This window comes from Aulostomus chinensis, chromosome 18 (genome assembly GCF_037954235.1).
Source record: "Aulostomus chinensis isolate RoL2024-O1b breed Wild chromosome 18, RoL_Achi_v1.0, whole genome shotgun sequence".
Classification (NCBI taxonomy): domain Eukaryota; kingdom Metazoa; phylum Chordata; class Actinopteri; order Syngnathiformes; family Aulostomidae; genus Aulostomus; species Aulostomus chinensis.
The window spans coordinates 12,630,008-12,647,899 of NC_141337.1; the positions used below are offsets into that span (position 1 = coordinate 12,630,008).

At 42.6% G+C, this 17,892-nt stretch overlaps 1 protein-coding gene and 2 non-coding genes across 3 annotated transcripts; 1 reads left to right on the plus strand and 2 right to left on the minus strand.

Annotated features, from left to right (window-relative positions):
* The first annotated feature begins 4,005 nt into the window (after positions 1-4,005).
* On the plus strand, positions 4,006-17,892 carry LOC147245211 (voltage-dependent calcium channel gamma-1 subunit-like). The gene is made up of 4 exons (XM_086184486.1): positions 4,006-4,766; positions 12,468-12,542; positions 14,039-14,176; positions 14,621-17,892. Exons 1-4 carry the CDS (start codon positions 4,526-4,528, stop codon positions 14,851-14,853), a joined length of 687 nt encoding a protein of 228 aa, XP_086040612.1. The 5' UTR covers positions 4,006-4,525; the 3' UTR covers positions 14,854-17,892.
* On the minus strand, positions 8,527-8,598 carry trnap-cgg (transfer RNA proline (anticodon CGG)). Its single transcript has one exon. It is a non-coding gene; the product is annotated as a tRNA-Pro (tRNA).
* On the minus strand, positions 8,814-8,885 carry trnap-ugg (transfer RNA proline (anticodon UGG)). Its single transcript has one exon. It is a non-coding gene; the product is annotated as a tRNA-Pro (tRNA).

Genomic DNA, 17,892 nt, shown 5'->3' on the forward strand with positions numbered 1-17,892 from the left:
TTTGAATCATGACAACATCACCTCAACTTCTCAAGTTCCATCAATTTAAAAGTCAATCAGGACACCAACGTTTTAACGTTATAACAAGAGGTCTTTCTTGACAGAGTATATATTAGTTATTATCTGTTCGTCTAAACAGGATGTGTTTTGCTCGTAATAACGACAAAAATTCTTCTTGAAATGAGATTTATTAATTGTCTTAAAGGGACAGGTCACCCAAAAATGATAATTCAATCATTCTCTACTGACCTTCATGCTGATGGAGCATTGATTGAAGATTTTTAATCCACAAAAGGTGTTGAATGGTGACTAATTTTCCAACATTTAAAGAAATAATAATAATAATAAATACACAATAAAAACGTTAAATGCTGCCATACGACCTGTCTGGAGTAACCCAAATGTCCTGAAGCCTTGACATGCTAAATCTGTCTTTCATCAAATGAAAAGAAAATGTTTTGACAAGAAATTAGACAAATTGCGGTGAATACTCTAAATGTGTATGTGTGTGTGTGTGTATATATATATATATATATATATATATATATATATGTATATATATATAAACTTCAACAACTGATATGTAGGACTTTGCTGGTGTGATTTCATCTTTATTTCTCCATCAAAGTTGAGCGCTGTTGTTACAGTGTTGCAGCCAGACCTTGTACCTTCCACCTCATCTCATTTCTTTTCAATCGGTGCTCATTAATCCACAATCAACCATCCCACATCGCATAACCGCCGGTTCACGTAGACGCTCAAAAGCATCTTGGTGTAACGGGCTGAAATGATGGCCCCATGGAGACAAACATGTACGGTGAGTGATGACGTTGTTTTAGAGAAGAACATCAACATGACCCTGACAGAAATGGCCTGAGGGCATGGATAATCTAATTTAGCTTGAGTAATGTTGCCTGTCATTAGCAAATGAATACAGTCGGGTCCCTCTGAAGGCTATGCAATCTATTCTACTCTGGGTAAAATTAGACACCAATTAAGGTTGTTTTTCATCTTGGAATAAAAAAATCTAACATGGAAGCTGGCAGCCTAATTGAAGTTAATCACTGCTGAGTTTAGACGTGTCAATCCTGATTTCAAAGGAAGTGACTTTATGTGTTTCTGTCATGGCTCTTAACAGTTCCGCTACAGTGGAAGCTCACCGATGATATCCCAGCCACCGTATCCAGAGATGCCTCCCTGACAGACGCTGTCATCTGTTTTCAGCGTCACTCGTCAGTATACACGATCCTGCTAGTGACACGGTTGATCAGTTATGAAGTGTTACCATGGTTGTCCACGCTGCTGGCTATTGCTTGGAGACTCTGTGAGGTGTTATTGTCTCTGTACACGGTCACCGGGGGAGCAAATGAAGCGGGTCATGGGGTCACCCGGTAAGACAGGCTGCGCCAAAAGATACAATTATTATAGTTTTGCACACTTGGAGAAATGCGGCGTCTCTCACCGCCTTAGCCAGGAACTCGTCCTCTGGGAAAAAGGCGGTTTCGCTGCAAACGCATCCAGGTGGAACGTGATAATGAACAACTGTCTCTCAGCTCCTCTCAGCTCCCACCGCGGGGTTTCTTCTTCTTCTTTTTTTTCCAAAAAGCTTTTGAGTGGGATGATTTATCTTTGTTGATCGATTTCCTGGTTCGGTTAGCTAGTGATTACCTGAGGCGCTGTGGTTCTCTCACATACATTCACCTCTTAAAAAGCATTGAACATCAGAACTGGGTGTCACACAGCTGTGGATTTCTGTCTAGGTTTCTTTTTTACACACGAATGCCTGTTATGATGCAATTGGCCTGCACATACAAACCACTCAGATGCTTTGTGTTTTACAGAAACATAAGACAAAGCCTCTGTCACACTGGCTATTAAAACTTTGGTGGGTCACCTCCTGCTGTGTACCACCTCTACCTCCACGCTAGCACCACCAGTGGCTAGGCCAGCACTGCTAACATTAATGCTAGCTGTCTGTTTGACAATAAATGCTAGTGTTGGACTCTTTAGTTTTTATTCAAACTGTTATGTTTAGTTGTTATGTGTTACTTGTTTTTCAGTCGTGTGTTTCTGGTGTGTTTCTTCCTGTGTTTTATTTCAGTAGAGTTCAGTTTTATTTTGTTAGCTGTTGTGTTTTTGTGTGCTTGTCACTTCCTGTTTTTGTTTTTTTCCCCTGTCTTTTTTGAGTGCTTCACCCGGTCCTGGCTTTGTGTTCTCCACCTGTTTCTTGTTCCGTCATCAGTTGAGTGGATTTGGTTTTCCGAGTCAGTTTTTGTCAGATCCTTGCGTCTCATCACGTCCTGCCACCTCGGATGTTTTCCATCCTGTTTCCTAGAGTTTTGTGTTGTTGTTTTGTTTGCTTATTAAACCTTCAGTTTACACAAGTCCTGCCTGGCCTGCTCTCCTTGTCTCTGTGTTTGGGTCCTCCTCCACACCGCCTCACGATCACATGATTTTGGAAGCCCATCCATCCACCCACCCATCCATCCATTTTCTTCTGCTTATCCTGTTAGGGGTAGTGGGGGGGGGGGGGGGGGCACGAGCCTATCCCAGCAACAAGCAACATCAATCTATTCATCCATCTTCTTCGCTTATCCTGTTAAGGGTCGCGGGGGTCTATAGATTATCCCAGCAGCGGTCAGGCGAGAGGCGGGGTTCACCCTGGACAGGTCACCAGTCCATCACAGGGCCAACACATAGAGACAGACAACCATTCACACTCACAGTCACACCTACGGTCAATTTAGAGTATCAATCAGCCTCGTCCTCTCTTGATGTCTTTGGACTGTGGGAGGAAGCTGGAGTACCAGAGAGAACCCAGGCAGGAACAGGGAGAACATGTAAACCTTTGGAAGCCGCAGATCCCAATTCCAACAGTCAGGACTCTGTTTTTAGCTAAGCAGTTAGCAGTTCCTGTTGCTGTCATGGGCATGGGATGAGATCGTTCAAACCATTTATGCATATTTAGGCATGTTAGGCAACAAATAGAATGCTAAAGGTTCTTATTTTTTAGCGGCCCCGGAGCAAATGGTCATCGGCAGTCTGGAAATGCATCCCTTGAAGACCCGCCTGAAGCCTTGCTCTCTGATTGGCTAGTACTCAGGCATGTGGGGTGAGATTGATGAGGCTCAGAGCCAATCAGAGGCAGAGAAGGAGGAGCTCTTTGCAGAATGCAGGAGTGAAAAATCATTTACTGGTTTATTTTTGATGGACGATATTGAGATGATAGTACAGATGCTGATACATCCTGCTATTTTGTGTGTGTTGTGAGAAGTGAAAATGGGACAGTCTTGTCTAAAGTGGGGCACAGTGGTTGAAAAAAAGCATGTCCATTTACTCAAATATTTGATGGGGAAATGTTGATCGTCCCTCTGATATTAATGCTTAATTCAACCCTTTGTCTCTTCTTGTTAGATCCTCAAAGCATTTTAGCAGCAACCGCCGATCAAGCATGTGGCCTCCTGCAGGATTTGAAAATATATTCAAGAACATTCAGAGGGCAGACGTATTATTTAAAAAGGTGCAAGTTTCCAAAACTGTGCTGCACAGATAATCCTGTCAATGGGATGTACTTCAAATTTTAGTGGCTAAAGGCCTTTTTCTCTCTTCTCTCCAAATTTGGAGCAGCATCTACCATCAGGTGGGACCCTTGTCTCAAATCTTGACTGCTGATTGGCTGAGTAAGTAGATCAGCTCATTCATATGGCAACTAATATAGGAAATCTCTCTCCCCACCCCCCACCCCCCACCCCCCGGAGTCCCCTGGTGCTCCGCGCAAGAGACAATTGAGCCTGAAAGGGATTGGACAGAATATGAGAGAGATGTGGCTGAGAATGTTCCAGATAGACAAAAGATTGACAGCATCAGTGTTTGACACGGCAATGAAAGATTCAATACAACTGTCAAAACTTTCTTTTCTTTTTTTTTTTGATATACAAAGAAGTGCATGTCTAAACTTTTAAGTGTTTGATCTCGACCACACTTGTCAACATCAGAACGGTCGAATGAAAGGTGTAATGGTTTGGAGTGTTTGTCGGCACATCTTCATCCTGTAGTTGAGTGGCCTCTGCTCACTGGCACGCTACTAGGGAGGGAGAGGAAGAGAGGAGAGAGGTAGAAACTAGGGCACTGTTATCTGGCCCCCTTTTTTTTTTTTTTTTTTTTTTTTACCAACCACCAGGCACAAGGCAGCGAAACAGAAAGAAAGCATCGTGGACTGGAGAACAGTGAAGAAGAGAAGGACGTTAGAAGTGTAGTGAAGCTGTGAACAAGACTGAGGAACCTCTGGAGTCCATCCGAGAAGACCTGAAAGCAAACAAGACAAAGGCGACCTTGACTGTCTTTAGGGTCTCTCTCTCTCTCACACACACACACGCACGCACACACACGCACGCACACGCATACACACACACACTTTTGTCACACTTACACACGTGTGTAAGCGCGCACACGCGCACACACACACACACATACATACACAACACCTTTTTCTTACACACACACTTTCTTACACATACACAGCAGCATGTTTGAGGAGCAGGCGACCAAGGTCAAGATCACGTCGGTGGTGATTTTGGTGGGCATGTCGTCGATGCTGGCGGCGGTGGTGACGGACCACTGGGCTGTGCTCAGCCCCCGGGTGGAGAAGCTCAACGCTACCTGCGAGGCGGCCCACTTTGGCCTCTGGAGGCTCTGCAAAAAAAGCATCTTCATCGTGGAGGCAGACCCCCAGGGCAAAGGCTGCGGCCCCATCAGTCTACCTGGAGGTATGGAGCTGACGCATTTTACGATTGCTGGAAGAGCATCGGGTGTTTGAATCATTGATACGCTCAAACTGATGTCATCTTGATGTTTTTTGAAGTCAGAGTTGAGCAGTCACAGTTTGTCAAGTCAAGAGGAGAGAAAAATGTTTTTCAAATGCATGTTGTGTATTCATGCCGGTCAAAGTAGAAACAGCAACAAAAATCAGACTTCCGACACCATTTTTCCACAAATTAGTTTTGAACTTTGAACTTTGACTTATATGGGTTAAGTCTGTACAGAACATTAGTTTCTTTCTTAAGAATCATGTGGACAAACCACAGTTTGAACTCAGAGGCTGAAGGGTCAGAGTCAGTCTCCATCCTCCATTCTGATCCTCTTTTTCTTTCCCAGTCCTCTCCTCCCAAAAAGACCATGACAGCACACATGTGGGGCTGGCACTTGAGCGTGTACATGCACACACGTGCATGCATGCACGCACATACACACACACACGCACACACACACACACACACACACACAGCAAATGGGTTCTACTGAACCATCATTATCTTCTACAGAGGAAATCAAACTGCCAATTAGAAACACTGGAACAACCATAGTCTCCCTGCCTCACGACAGTAACATGATCAGTTCTGTCTGGGCCACTGGATTCTGCAGGGAAGGTAGAACAAACAGGAACCCGGCGCAGGCCTTACCTCTCTCATGATCTTGGCACTCGGCATGATCTACCAGACCTTCATACAGGAAGTGTTTTCATGATCTGTCAGCAGCGTGTACACTTATTAAAGGACCATTAAGTGCGATTCCATTCCTACAGTTATTAATGGACCTCGATTGGAAATTGATAAAAAAAAAATACTTTCCCCAAAATACAAGCAGTCTTTTCTGATGTACTTATGATTCACAAGTTTTTGAAAGAAAAAGTGGGAGATGTAGTAAATAGATTTAAAAAGCAGGCTGTTTTCCAGGGTTGGGGGGGTTGCCAAATATCGCATACATTTCAGAAAAAGTACAATAAAGCATTCTCTCTCGGCTCTCTGAAATAGCTTTAATTAAAAGCTGTCTTTGAGCATGGCCGGCCCCGGGTTAGACAGTGTCTCTCTGGCCTTTGGCTGTGTGTGTGTGCGTGCCTTGCAGCCAAGCAAGGAGATTTCTCTCTGACTCTGTCATTAAGTTAGCCTCGGGCTCCTGCACCTCAGCATCAGTAGAGACCTTAATGAAGTGTGGCTTCCTGCTCCAGCTCACAAGTTAAAGTACACCTGGGAGACTCAGGAGGGATGAAGAGGATTGAGGGAAGAAAGTGGGTGAATACAGGCTGGATACGATGATGGGGAAAAGGGGAGCTCTTTTACAGTGTCCGAAGGGTGCTTTTAGTGAGGGATGATATCGTATTTAACGTCCTGTGGTCAGGAATCAGAAAACGAGGCCCAGTAGATAGCAAAGAGGTGTGACAGCTGCCTGATATAAAAGTAAGACATAGAGGGCTTATCAAGGGCCTCCGAGGAGAAATATCTATCCAAGCTACAAGTTAATCACCTGAGGAATATGTGAGTAGCATATTGTAGCTGTCAGACTCCGATATGATGAATGATCCAGATACAATCTCTACAACCAGCATGCAGAAACTCACTTGTCTACATAACAACTGGCAAGACTAACTCCTTTTCTTGACTCATAACTGTGAGATCAGGGCTCTATTTTCTTTCTGCTGCCACCCGTTAGATATCAAATGTGTCCCCCACTCTCACCTACATTCCCACAAAGTTTTTCTACACTTGGCTTATGAGGGCAGGTGAGTCATTCTCTTATATTACCTTAAAAAAAGCGCAGCTCTACCATTTGCTCCCACGTCAGGCTCGATAGTTTTTGATTACACAACTCAGTCTCTTCCCATTTGTGGCCTTTTTGTTTTCTTGATCTAATGTGGTCATCAAGCACGGCGGTGGTGTTCGGCAACTCCCTCCCGCATCCCATACTTTTGAGGTTATTTCTTTTTATAGACTCTTGACGTTTCTTCATCTGTTTCTGAGTTTAATGTGTGTTAGAAGGTGTGCGCCGAGCCCCAAGCTAAACAAAGTAGGAATTGCTTTTTCAGAGTGATCGCAAAACAACAGCAGTAAAGCACTACAACTAAAATGACTTGTGAAATTAGCTTCCAACAAATGACATAGCACAACATAAATGCTGTAAACAAACCAGCTCTATATGGGTCACATCATGCTGTTTGGCTCTGTAATGGAGTATTCATTGTACTTTTATGTGTGTTACACACTTCAAAACCACTGAATTTCCAAGTGGTCAAGCAGTGTGATTTTCCAGCTCTTCAAATACAATATCTTCCTAATCTTCCTTTTCCGACGACACTGAGCCCTCAAAAGCGCCAGTGTCACAACTCTCAATTTCTTTCTCGCCCAGTTATTTTCTCCTCTGGCTTGTCTGCTTTGAGGTGGATTCGTCATTGACAAAACATCAATCCCATTTGAAACGTATGGGGGAAAAAATAAAGCGCACAAATAAAAACTGGTTCTTGATAAGGATCAAGCCAGGCCACACACACACACACACGCTCCGATATGCCCCCACAGGATGGCGAGGCCTCCGAGGACTCTCCTGTACCACTGTTGTGTCCTAGTTATCAGAGCTCCTAGTGCACTAACCATTTAAACACCACCACCCATCCCATTCACATTGACCCAGAATTACTCGGTCATTCTGTGCGGCTAGAAAAAGAAACATCTCACCCCCCCACCCTCACCCGCCCTCCTCCTCCTTTACCTAAAAAAAAACCCATCTGAAGACAAAACGCAAGCATTTTAGCCAAAAGATGAGATGGATGAAATGGCGCCAAAAAAAAAAAAAAAAAACAGGTGGGAGGGAAGGAACTGCAAGAGGAGGAGGTGGCATCAGAGTTTAATGAAAAGAGGCAAAAATAAAATGACAGGCAATACTGAAATCTAATCGCTCTCCCCCGGAACGAAATCTCCCTATTAGCCAGGCTGCAAGGTCAATGAAGCTCACCCAGATGTTTCCTCCACACTCTGTTTTCCACATGTTAAGTAATGTTTGTGTACTGTGCAGTGCAGCTTTTCATTACAAAGTGACACTTCATGATTTTTTTCATTAGCAATGATATCATTTTCACTAGGAAAGTGAAGCAAGTGTCATCTTTCTATCAATTCAATGGCTAACTGGAGTCATGGGGTGGAAATACCTGTGCAGCACAGTAACAACCACAAGCTGGCTTCCTTTTGAAGGTAAATCATTGTATTCGAAATTTGGAAGATTATTACATTAATAAACTTAAAAGAAATCTAATTTAACAAACCCTAAACTGTCATCAGAAATGCTTAATATATATATATAAGAAAATTCTTGATTGAGGACACATATCGTCACCTTCTTAAAATACTCGCCTAAGTCATTTTTAAACTTTTTTTTTTTTGCCTAACACAACCCCTTATGATGTTTTGTCTCCAGTTTTTTGTGTTTTCTGAAAAACTAAAAAAAAAAAAAAGACTTGGGCTGTTATTTTAAGAAGGCGATGATGTTAGATATGAGCCAGACACTTTTCTCACCCAGAGTGAGAATCATGACCCTCAAATTTGAGTCCGTTCTTCCAGGATGCCCAGATTTAGAGTCAAAAAATGCAGCTCTGAAAAGTGTGTATCATAATATGAAAGCACCGTGTCTCCTTTAGCAGCACATTGCTGGGGCTGTTTTGGTGATGTCATGCCTGAAAGAAACACCACTTCTATGAATTCTGGGCTCGTCCGGGATTTGAACCCGGGACCTCTCACACCCGAAGCGAGAATCATACTCCTAGACCAACGAGCCACATGAATGAAGCCTTTTGTTGTGTTATCTAATGGAAATGGGTTGTTCGAACCATACAGGTGAATAAGTTGTTCTGACTGGATCATATGAAATATTGTGGATGAAAATGTCCACTTTTTTAAACAGAAGCAGCACTCACCTCCTTCAAACAGCCCCACCATGTTTCTTCCACTCCCCAAACAACTTAAATGGCATTGATTCGTGAAACCACTCTAGGGCTCGTCCGGGAATTGAACCCGGGACCTCTCACACCCAAAGCGAGAATCATACCTCTAGACCAACGAGCCACAAAACAGTCATTGTCATGGCTGCTGCAGATTTGAACATCATCCCATTTTTCACAGCTTTCACAGTTACGTCAATTGTTCCAACCATTTTTTTTGTTGCATTCCAGGTCAGGTGGCAGTGGTTGGACTCACTGCAGTGTGTTCCTCTCAGGGACAATTACCAGAAAAATCACCCAAAAAATGTTGCTGTCCTTTCAAAAACACCAAATTCAGCCCTCTCTCCCCACTTTGGCCAACTGCGGTCAGGTGAATGCTTTTTGTTGGACAGTAGGACGCCAGGTACTTGATCAAGTGTGGATATACCAAGGAATGTGATCATGATCAAAGGTGTTGATTTTTCAACATCCAAAATTGCTTGAATTGATAGTTCTGCAGATTTTAAATTGAGGATTAGATAGGATTTGGTATTGCACTTGAAAAAAAAATGGTTCTGAAAAAGAATGAATTGATTGTAAAATTCTGAGGTCGCAGAATTCTTCCAAATGGCTGATCATTGTGCAGATAGACATTTGACAGTGCCTCAACTGAAATGGTCTCTATGATGATGTTATTCCAGACTGAAGGTTGCTTTTCTCGCTGGTGGGCTCATTCAGGATTTGAGCTCAGACTTTTCCGCTCCCAAAGCAAGAATCATACTCTTAGACCAAGAAGCCATACAAAATAGGACTTCTGTGGTTTTCCTTTACTTTTGTCTGAACCATAAAGCCATATCCATTTGTTCTGAACCTTTGTGAATTATCTTTAACGCTGTCTGGTTACGGTTTAGGAAAGGCCCATAGTCACGGTTGAGCACTGCTTTGACAGATCCACTGGTGGGTTAGAGGGCAGACTCCTTAATTTCCTTTGAAGCTCTTCTACAGGCAATGAAAACATCATGTCGCACTAAATTAAAACATACGCCAGCCTTCTTGCGGCACATACTCTTATCATTCCAGAAGCAACACTTCCATGGAGTGTGGGCTCATGCAGGATTTGAACCCACGACCTCTTGCACGCAAATCAAAAACCATACCCCTAGAACAGGGGTGGGCAATCGTGTGCCATGGAGGGCCGTGTGTATGCAGGTTTTCCTTCCAACCAAACACTTTTTAACAGGTGATTCCACTGATTAACACACCTTCAGCCACAGAAGAGTGTTAATCAGTGGAATCACCTGTTAAAGTGTTTGGTTGGAAGGAAAACCTGCATACACACGGCCCTCCATGGCACATGATTGCCCACCCCTGCCCTAGAAGAATGAGCCACATAAATACTTTGGACTGAGTGACAGCTAAGTTAAGAGGTCTGAACCAGGCTCATGAATGGAAAAAATGTTGGAAACATGAATGGAAACAAGTTATGATCCTGATTTAAAGCATTTTATTTGTATTTTATTTATGTGCAGGGCTAACTAGCGCTAGCTATCCACAATAGCAATATTTACTTATCATCTTATTCCAGCCAAACTTTTAGAGTTTTATTTTCTGAATCCTGAAGGAGCTCAGAATTATTGTGATGGAGTAATATAATAATTAGAATAATCATCATCATTATTAGCATTGAATGAGCAACCATATGAGTGGGTGAAAAACTTGACAGATGTGAGGAGGGGCAAAGAAAACCGGTGACTATCCTGACGCCTATTTTCTTTCATTGCCCTCCTCATCATGCCTCCTGATTCAGTGGGATCAAGTGGATCGCTCAAGCCTCTGTTTCGCTTTTGCTGTGTTTATACAAAAGATCTTTCTGTCTTTCCTCTGTGTGCTGGTTTTCATAGAGGCCGAGGTAAATCCTGCAGCTACAGCCAAACACACATTAGCTCACACTATCTCAGCCCCCGAGGTAAAGACAGCTAATGAGAAAAGACTAATGAAAATAATATATTTGCAGATCCAAGTTGCACTGTGACCCTGCCTCTGATTTTCTCTACCTCTAGCCTGCCCGTCACATCTCTCTCTCGCTCTCTCTCACACACACACACACACACACACACACACACACACAAACATTTATGCATACCCACAGTCTTGATATGCCTTTACATGGGTGAATAGATAGGACTCGCCAAGACCTGCAGCAGCCTGTTGCTAGGTTACCTCTTTAATGATTCTTTCTCATCCTGGGTAACACACAGCTCCTCTGTTGCCTGGCATATATACACACATATGTGTGCATCCACACAAACTGCACTAACACACAAATATTGTCCATCTCTGTGGACAAAGAGAGAGAGAGAGAGAGAGAGAGAGAGAGAGAGAGAGAGAGAGAGAGCACCTGTTTGCTTTATGGGTTTAATCTCAGGCAGAGAGGATGGCGAGTGGAGGACACTCGTTTGGCCTTTACATCCTCTCTCCCCCTCCCTCTCACCGGCCGTCCTTAGAGACGGTAAATAGATAGATGGATGTGCAGGAAATGACTGCACCTCAGAACAGCTCCTCTAAACCAGGCGATATTGAAGATTGTGGTCAAAGGAGTTTTAGCGAGCAAAGAGCAGAGATTGGTCGTTTGTGTGTCAAAATCAGTTCCAAGTCAATTCTTCGACGTAAACACAGCAAACATGGAGGAAAGTGAAGGGTTCCTTAGGTTATACTGTGCATTTGATGGAAAAGCACAAACACACACACAGATGAATGCTGAGCCTAGAAAAAGAAAGATGTGGACTTGTGCAAACAGTACTTTTCAAACAAAGAGGCATAAAGTCACTGGCATCAGATTTGCTTGCACATTCTTGGCAAAGAGTCCGAGCCAGAGACTCTTCACCACGGAGGGATATGGGGGTGGTGGTGGTGGACATTTACGGTAGCCACTATACTTTTGTTCTAGCTCAGTTGGTGTGTGTCTCCTCCCTCACTTTAATGTTCGTTCTCCTGGAAGCTTCATGTTCCTACATGGCGTTGCTGAAATGCCGAATATGGCAGCATAATCAGCTCCCAAATTTGTGACATCACAAATCATGACTGTCGCTCCATCTGTTACAATTAGAATGTCAACGCCTGCGGGGAAAATATACACTTCATCATATTTCTGACTTTCTTATCATACCTTGACTTGAGTTATATAAATGGCCCAGAAAGAAATCATCTTTTTTTCTTTTTTTTTCCATTTTAGTGTGCTTTTGTTTTGTTGTTGTTGTTGATTTAGGTTTTTTTGTTTTTTGGGGGTTTTATTTGGTAGCATTTTGTAAATTGATTGTTCACATTTCTAATTCTGTTGAAGGTTTTGTTAGAAGAATGCATGATTGTGATTGTGATTATGATGTCAGAATTGGCTGATACTGAATACAATTTATCGTCTATGGAGGGTTCCTATGTAGGATATAAGCGCTGTAGATCCACATGTAATGCCTTCACTTTGCCAGTTGAAAATTAAAAGAGATAACTGACACTTTCACGATCACCGGCGCGTCTTCTCACGTATTCAAACCGAGTTTACACTGCTGTTTTTGTCAAAGCGGCATGTTCTGTTCATTTTAGGCTTTCTAACGCGCTCCATTGAGAGATTCAACTTCTACACTCATGGGTGGTGGTGGTGACTAACAGGGCCACAGGTTCAAGCTGACGCACCTGATACTGTCCCCTCCTCTCTGTGTCTCTTACTCTACAGCAAAAAACTGTTCCTACTTCAAGCACTTTACATCTGGGGAGGAAGCTGAAGTTTTTGAAGTCAAGACCCAGAAAGGTAGGAGGCTTCTCATTGGCACCCAAAACCACATGGTTCAGGTCAAAAGAAAGAAAAGAAGCTAAACTCAGCCATTTAATATAAAGTGAGAGGACAGGAAGAGTTCAGTAAAATACCACACATTCACGTAACGGAACCCTAAATGCGCGTGTAATAAAGTCCCGCTAGAACACGGACGGACAGTTGGATTGCGCCACTCATCATATCAATAATCTGAAACGATATCAACTGATTTTCATCTGCTGGCCTTCTCTGTTATTTTCTAAGTCAAACCCTTTGGAGCTCTTTTGTCTCCGTGTAGAGGACTAGTTGATCCTTTCTGACTCGACACAAACACAGGGATGAGAGCGAGATACTGATGTGGGCGAGCGATTACAGGTCGCTGTCAGAGTTTTGAAAGAAATGCAATATGAACAGTTCAGGGTCTTCGTGAAATTGGTGAGGACACATATCATGAGTTCTCAGCAATTTCACGGAGACCCTGAAATTTTAATATTATTAAAGCGTGAAGTGTGACGACAACAGGACTGTCCGTCTGATATATGGAAATATTTGCCTTTACTCTTGCAGTCTCATTGTATTACACATAAAAGCAGACTGAAATCAGCAAAGGCAACTTTATTCATAGTATTTTCATGCTAAGAGACATTTGAAATTCTTTTCTTAGCCCATTGAGAAATTTACAAGCTGAGTTAATTTGCGATTGCAGTTTTATGATGTACCCTCAACGTGTTCCTGGAATGATTTTCTAAGTGAGGTGTCGGTGACTTTGACCTTTGACCTTCAAAAGTCCCAGTGAATATTTGGCACCAAATTAGAATAAATTCCCTCTAGTTGCTACAGAAATATCACATTCATGTGAAGGGACAGTGACCTTTGACTGCCAAACTCTCTCTCAGGTCATCCTTGAGTCCCAGTGGACAGTTGTGCCAAATCATAGTAATGCATAATAATGCCTGCTAGCCCCCAGCTGTCACCAGCGCTGAGGCAAAAGAAACTGTTGCATTCGGAAAGCTGCCAAAACTATGAATTAAAACATGACACAGAACATAAAAATGTTGAATAAAATAAGCACACGTTTCTACTCACCAAAATCAGCGGCCATCGATCAGAAACGGAAAGGATCCAAGCTGTGCGTGTGAGAGGTTGGTAGTTATTTTACATTGGTGCTGGGGATGAGGATCTCTGAGGATCATTTCAGAGGAGTGTCACTGAGAGGAAAAAGTCTGTATCTAAGACACAAATGGGAGGAGGAGAGATTTACTCTAATGATGTTGTGATAAGCCTGCAGCCTTTTATCTGGCATGCAAATACAATTATTGCTGGTTTGGATAAATTGTTTTGAAAGGGAGGCTAATTTAAAGGCTAATTACCTGTGTCATAACTCGCCTGAGTGCAATATTATGTAAGCGATACTACATCCTCTCCCTCGTCTTTCCTACACGCTTCCCCAATTTCTAATCATCATGTCTTTGCTGGCTCTCCTTTCTCGACAGAATACAATATCTCAGCTGCAGCCATCGCCATTTTCAGCCTCTTCTTCATGATCCTTGGCACGCTTTGTGTCATCTTCTCATTCGGGAAGGGGCGGGACTACCTGCTGCGCCCTGCTGGGATGTTCTTTGCCTTTGCAGGTCAGATGTGCCCCTGTGTTCTTTAATAGAGATCATCTGGCATCCCTTTGGTGATTATTGCCAAACATTTTAATTTTGATTGTCAAAGCCCATTTTCCTGTCACAATATTTTGGAAGTAGCATGTTATCATAGTGTTTCAAACAATATCACTCCTAAAGTTAAAGAACAGGGGCGGCATGGCTCAGACGTATCGTGACCGTCTAGCAACCGAAGGGTCGCTGACTCGATCCGACCATGTCAAAGTGTCCTTGAGCAAGATACTGAACCCCTAATTGCTCCTGATGGCCCTGCGACGGACTGGTGACCCATCCAGGCTGAACCCCGCCGCTCTCCTGATGGATAAGCAGTATAGAAAATGGATGGATGGAAGTTAACATAAAACTGTCAGTCTTGCATCAACAATTGTACAATCACGAAAGCATCAGACTTTTTTTTCATTACAGGCCTTTGCATCATCATCTCCGTCGAAGTCATGCGCCAATCCGTCAAGCGTATGATTGACAGTGACGAGACCATCTGGATTGAATATTACTACTCCTGGTCCTTTACCTGCGCCTGTGCTGCCTTCACCCTCCTCATCCTGAGTGGAGTTGCCCTCCTCCTAATCTCCATGCCTCACATGCCACGTAACCCCTGGGAGACCTGCATGGACGCCGAGCCTGACACCTTAGATTAGCCACGCCTGGATTTACATCAAGGCCCTATTTTCCTCAGTGTTTCTATTGAAATGATTAATAGGGACATAAATGAGTTGAAGTGTTCCAATATTGAGCAAGTGTGCACATACGGGGCAACTGTCCACATCAACGTCCATCCGCTAAAGCCGTTCATTTCTATCACTGACAGGCTAAAAATGTCGTTATCATGTCAACATGAATTCCTCGGCCTGTTTCTGCTTCGGCCCGAGTAAATATCTATCACCATCACCTTCAAATACCTCACCCACATGGAAATCAGCTAAATGACCGTCCCTCGATGTCGCAGGCGACAATATCCTCCACTCTGATATGTTTCAGCGTGACTTCTCCCGTAAAGCTATCAAAACACACTCACACACCCTTCCGAAACCACTCCAGTAAGTGCAACTGCAACTTAAGTGCATGATCCATCCAACTGTGTCGTTTAACACTGAAAACGTCAACATCAAGCCTGTCAGTAGCAAAGACAAACAGACTACGGCATAGCTAGTCATCATTTCACATTTGTCAGCGAACAAAATTCCAATCATTTTGATCCCTATCAATCAATTTGATGCAAACATACAGGAAAATGTAGGGCCCACTTTTAGAAAAAATGGAATTCCCCGTTAAGACACCTAAAAATACAAGCGATTTTGCATGTTTTAGCTCTTAAATTACTAATGTACTAATTGTTCCATACAAACTATTTTCCAAAGCATTCGAATAACTTATCCGCCTGATTTACCACCTTCTAGACATCCATTGGTCTTGGTCCATGTGTGTAAAATAAGACTAAGAGCCGTTTACATCGACCAATTTTTTTTTCTTGGATTTTTCTGTAAATTGAATCCTTTTCGACAGCTTTAGGAAGTTTGCACAAGCACCACCAACACCGGCAAGTTAGTGAGCCTGCTTGATTGTGTTATGCAACAAAAAAATGTAATTGAATAATAAAAAAAAATAAAAAATCAGTATCCACTTCAGTTTTTTTTAAAGCCGGGTTCATATTCCTGCAAATTTCATTGCACTAAGAGAACCTGCAACACACTGGATGTCTGGATGTAGAAATTAGAACAAAAACGATTTTGAGTATGAGGAACAGACATGCAAGGAGACCTGATCCACCCTTTGGAAAGGACCTGAGGGATTATCTAAATCAGATCAAAGAAGTTAGACACATAAAAACACAAAGAACCGTCGGACTATCAAGTGAAAAAACAGAGGCTCGGTGCCACACGATATTGTATGATTATATGAAATCGAGACACTAGTTTCCTGGTTCAGCAACATCACGTGATGGGTGGTGGTTACTCATGAAACGTGAAAATCCATGAACCATGCCTACTTCTGGCATGACGCTATGAAGTGCAATTTTTGTGTTCCACTTGGCCACAAATGAAATGCATCTGCTTTCAAACGGCACCCTAACGTTGTTCAGCCTGCACTGCGTCGGAAGAGCAGATTACAAGAAAAGATCTATTGTTTGTTTACCCCATTTTCTAGCACGTTCATGATATTGATGATGAACCAGGAAAAACAAACAAACCAAAATTAGACGGAAAGGCAACTCCTCCTCTACTCGCTATGAGAAAGGAGTCCAGGAGGATCGCTGTGGTTTGAGGGACCTGCGCGTACGTGCAAACGTATCAGTGAATTGTAAAACAACTGAGCTGTCCCACCACATACGACTTAAGACTGTTTTATCTTACTGGAATATATAAGGAATTACATGCAAAGAAAATATGATCAAAGGGTTTGATTAAATACTGGACAGACTGAAAGCAGTCTAAACCAAGGAAACGCCGAACCAGATACAAACGGAGACCCGGTGCTCTCCAACGCATCGTTGAACCGAAGGAGTGAATCGTTGAAATGGGCTGCCGTCACTGCAGTCGTTTCTTTTCTCTAGAAACTTTCTTTGATCAATCTGTGCCATTGATCGTCTTGAGAGAGAGAGAGACCACTCGCCTGACACTCCCCTGTTGACAATAGTCATTGATTTCAGGCGAGTGCTCAGAAGGCCCGGTGACTGAAATCCAGCTGCCTTGATCTATAATGTTGTCCTCCGTATTTTCTGAACAGGGTTGCGCTCTTGACGGCAGCGAATGCAACGCCAGCTAAAGATAAAGAGGTTTAAACTCAAGCTTGCTAGGTCACGTAGGAAGTATTAATAGAGAATATGTGTTACATTTAGAAGATATGGTGCTGTTTTTTGGTTTTTATTTGTAATGCTTTATTAAATTACGACACATTCTTTTGGGGTTACATATTGAACCAGTTAGGATAAGTTCCATCATGATTCCCTTTGATGAAAATGTACATTGATGCTTGAATACTTTTTTCGCTACGTAAACACTGTTGCTTTTATTGAAAAAAAATGTACAGACTCTCATATAAGTGGCTTTTTAATTCATGTTCTTGTTCAAATCCTAGATGAAACTTTAGATTTCTGGTTTACTCGGTAAAAACTCGAAAAAGAAATCAATGTATCTCCTGCTTTTTTTTCTCTTGTCTTTTCTTTTCTTTTCTTTTTTAAAAGGGTCTTACACAGTTCGCAACACAGTTTTCTCTCGAACATGTTTTCTCTTATTCAGTGAGTCACTCAGCCGGTGAGGATGCAGTGATGTTTAAGTCTCTGAAATGACTGTCATTTCACATCAGAGGAAATTATTATCATCCAGGTGAGGTCGTACTGAGAAGAATATTTCCAGTCACTGAAGCTGCTGGTCATTGTCCAGGTTTGTACTTTAGAAATGTAATGCCTGTATGTTCTCTCTCTCTCTCTCTCTCTCTCTCTCTCTGTCTCTCTGTCTCTCTCTCTCTCTCCTAATCACTTTTGTATCATTTACAGCCATTGTATTAAACCCTGCCGTCACATTCAGCTGGACAGGAACCAGCAATGAAGTTCATTAAAAAAAAAAAAAAAAAAAAGTATAAACCTGCAGGCGTTTCATTCCCAACATGGTGGCGTTTTTATGAAAAGACACTGAACTGTACACCTGATTTGTATTTTAATTCCAATTTATAAGTGCTCA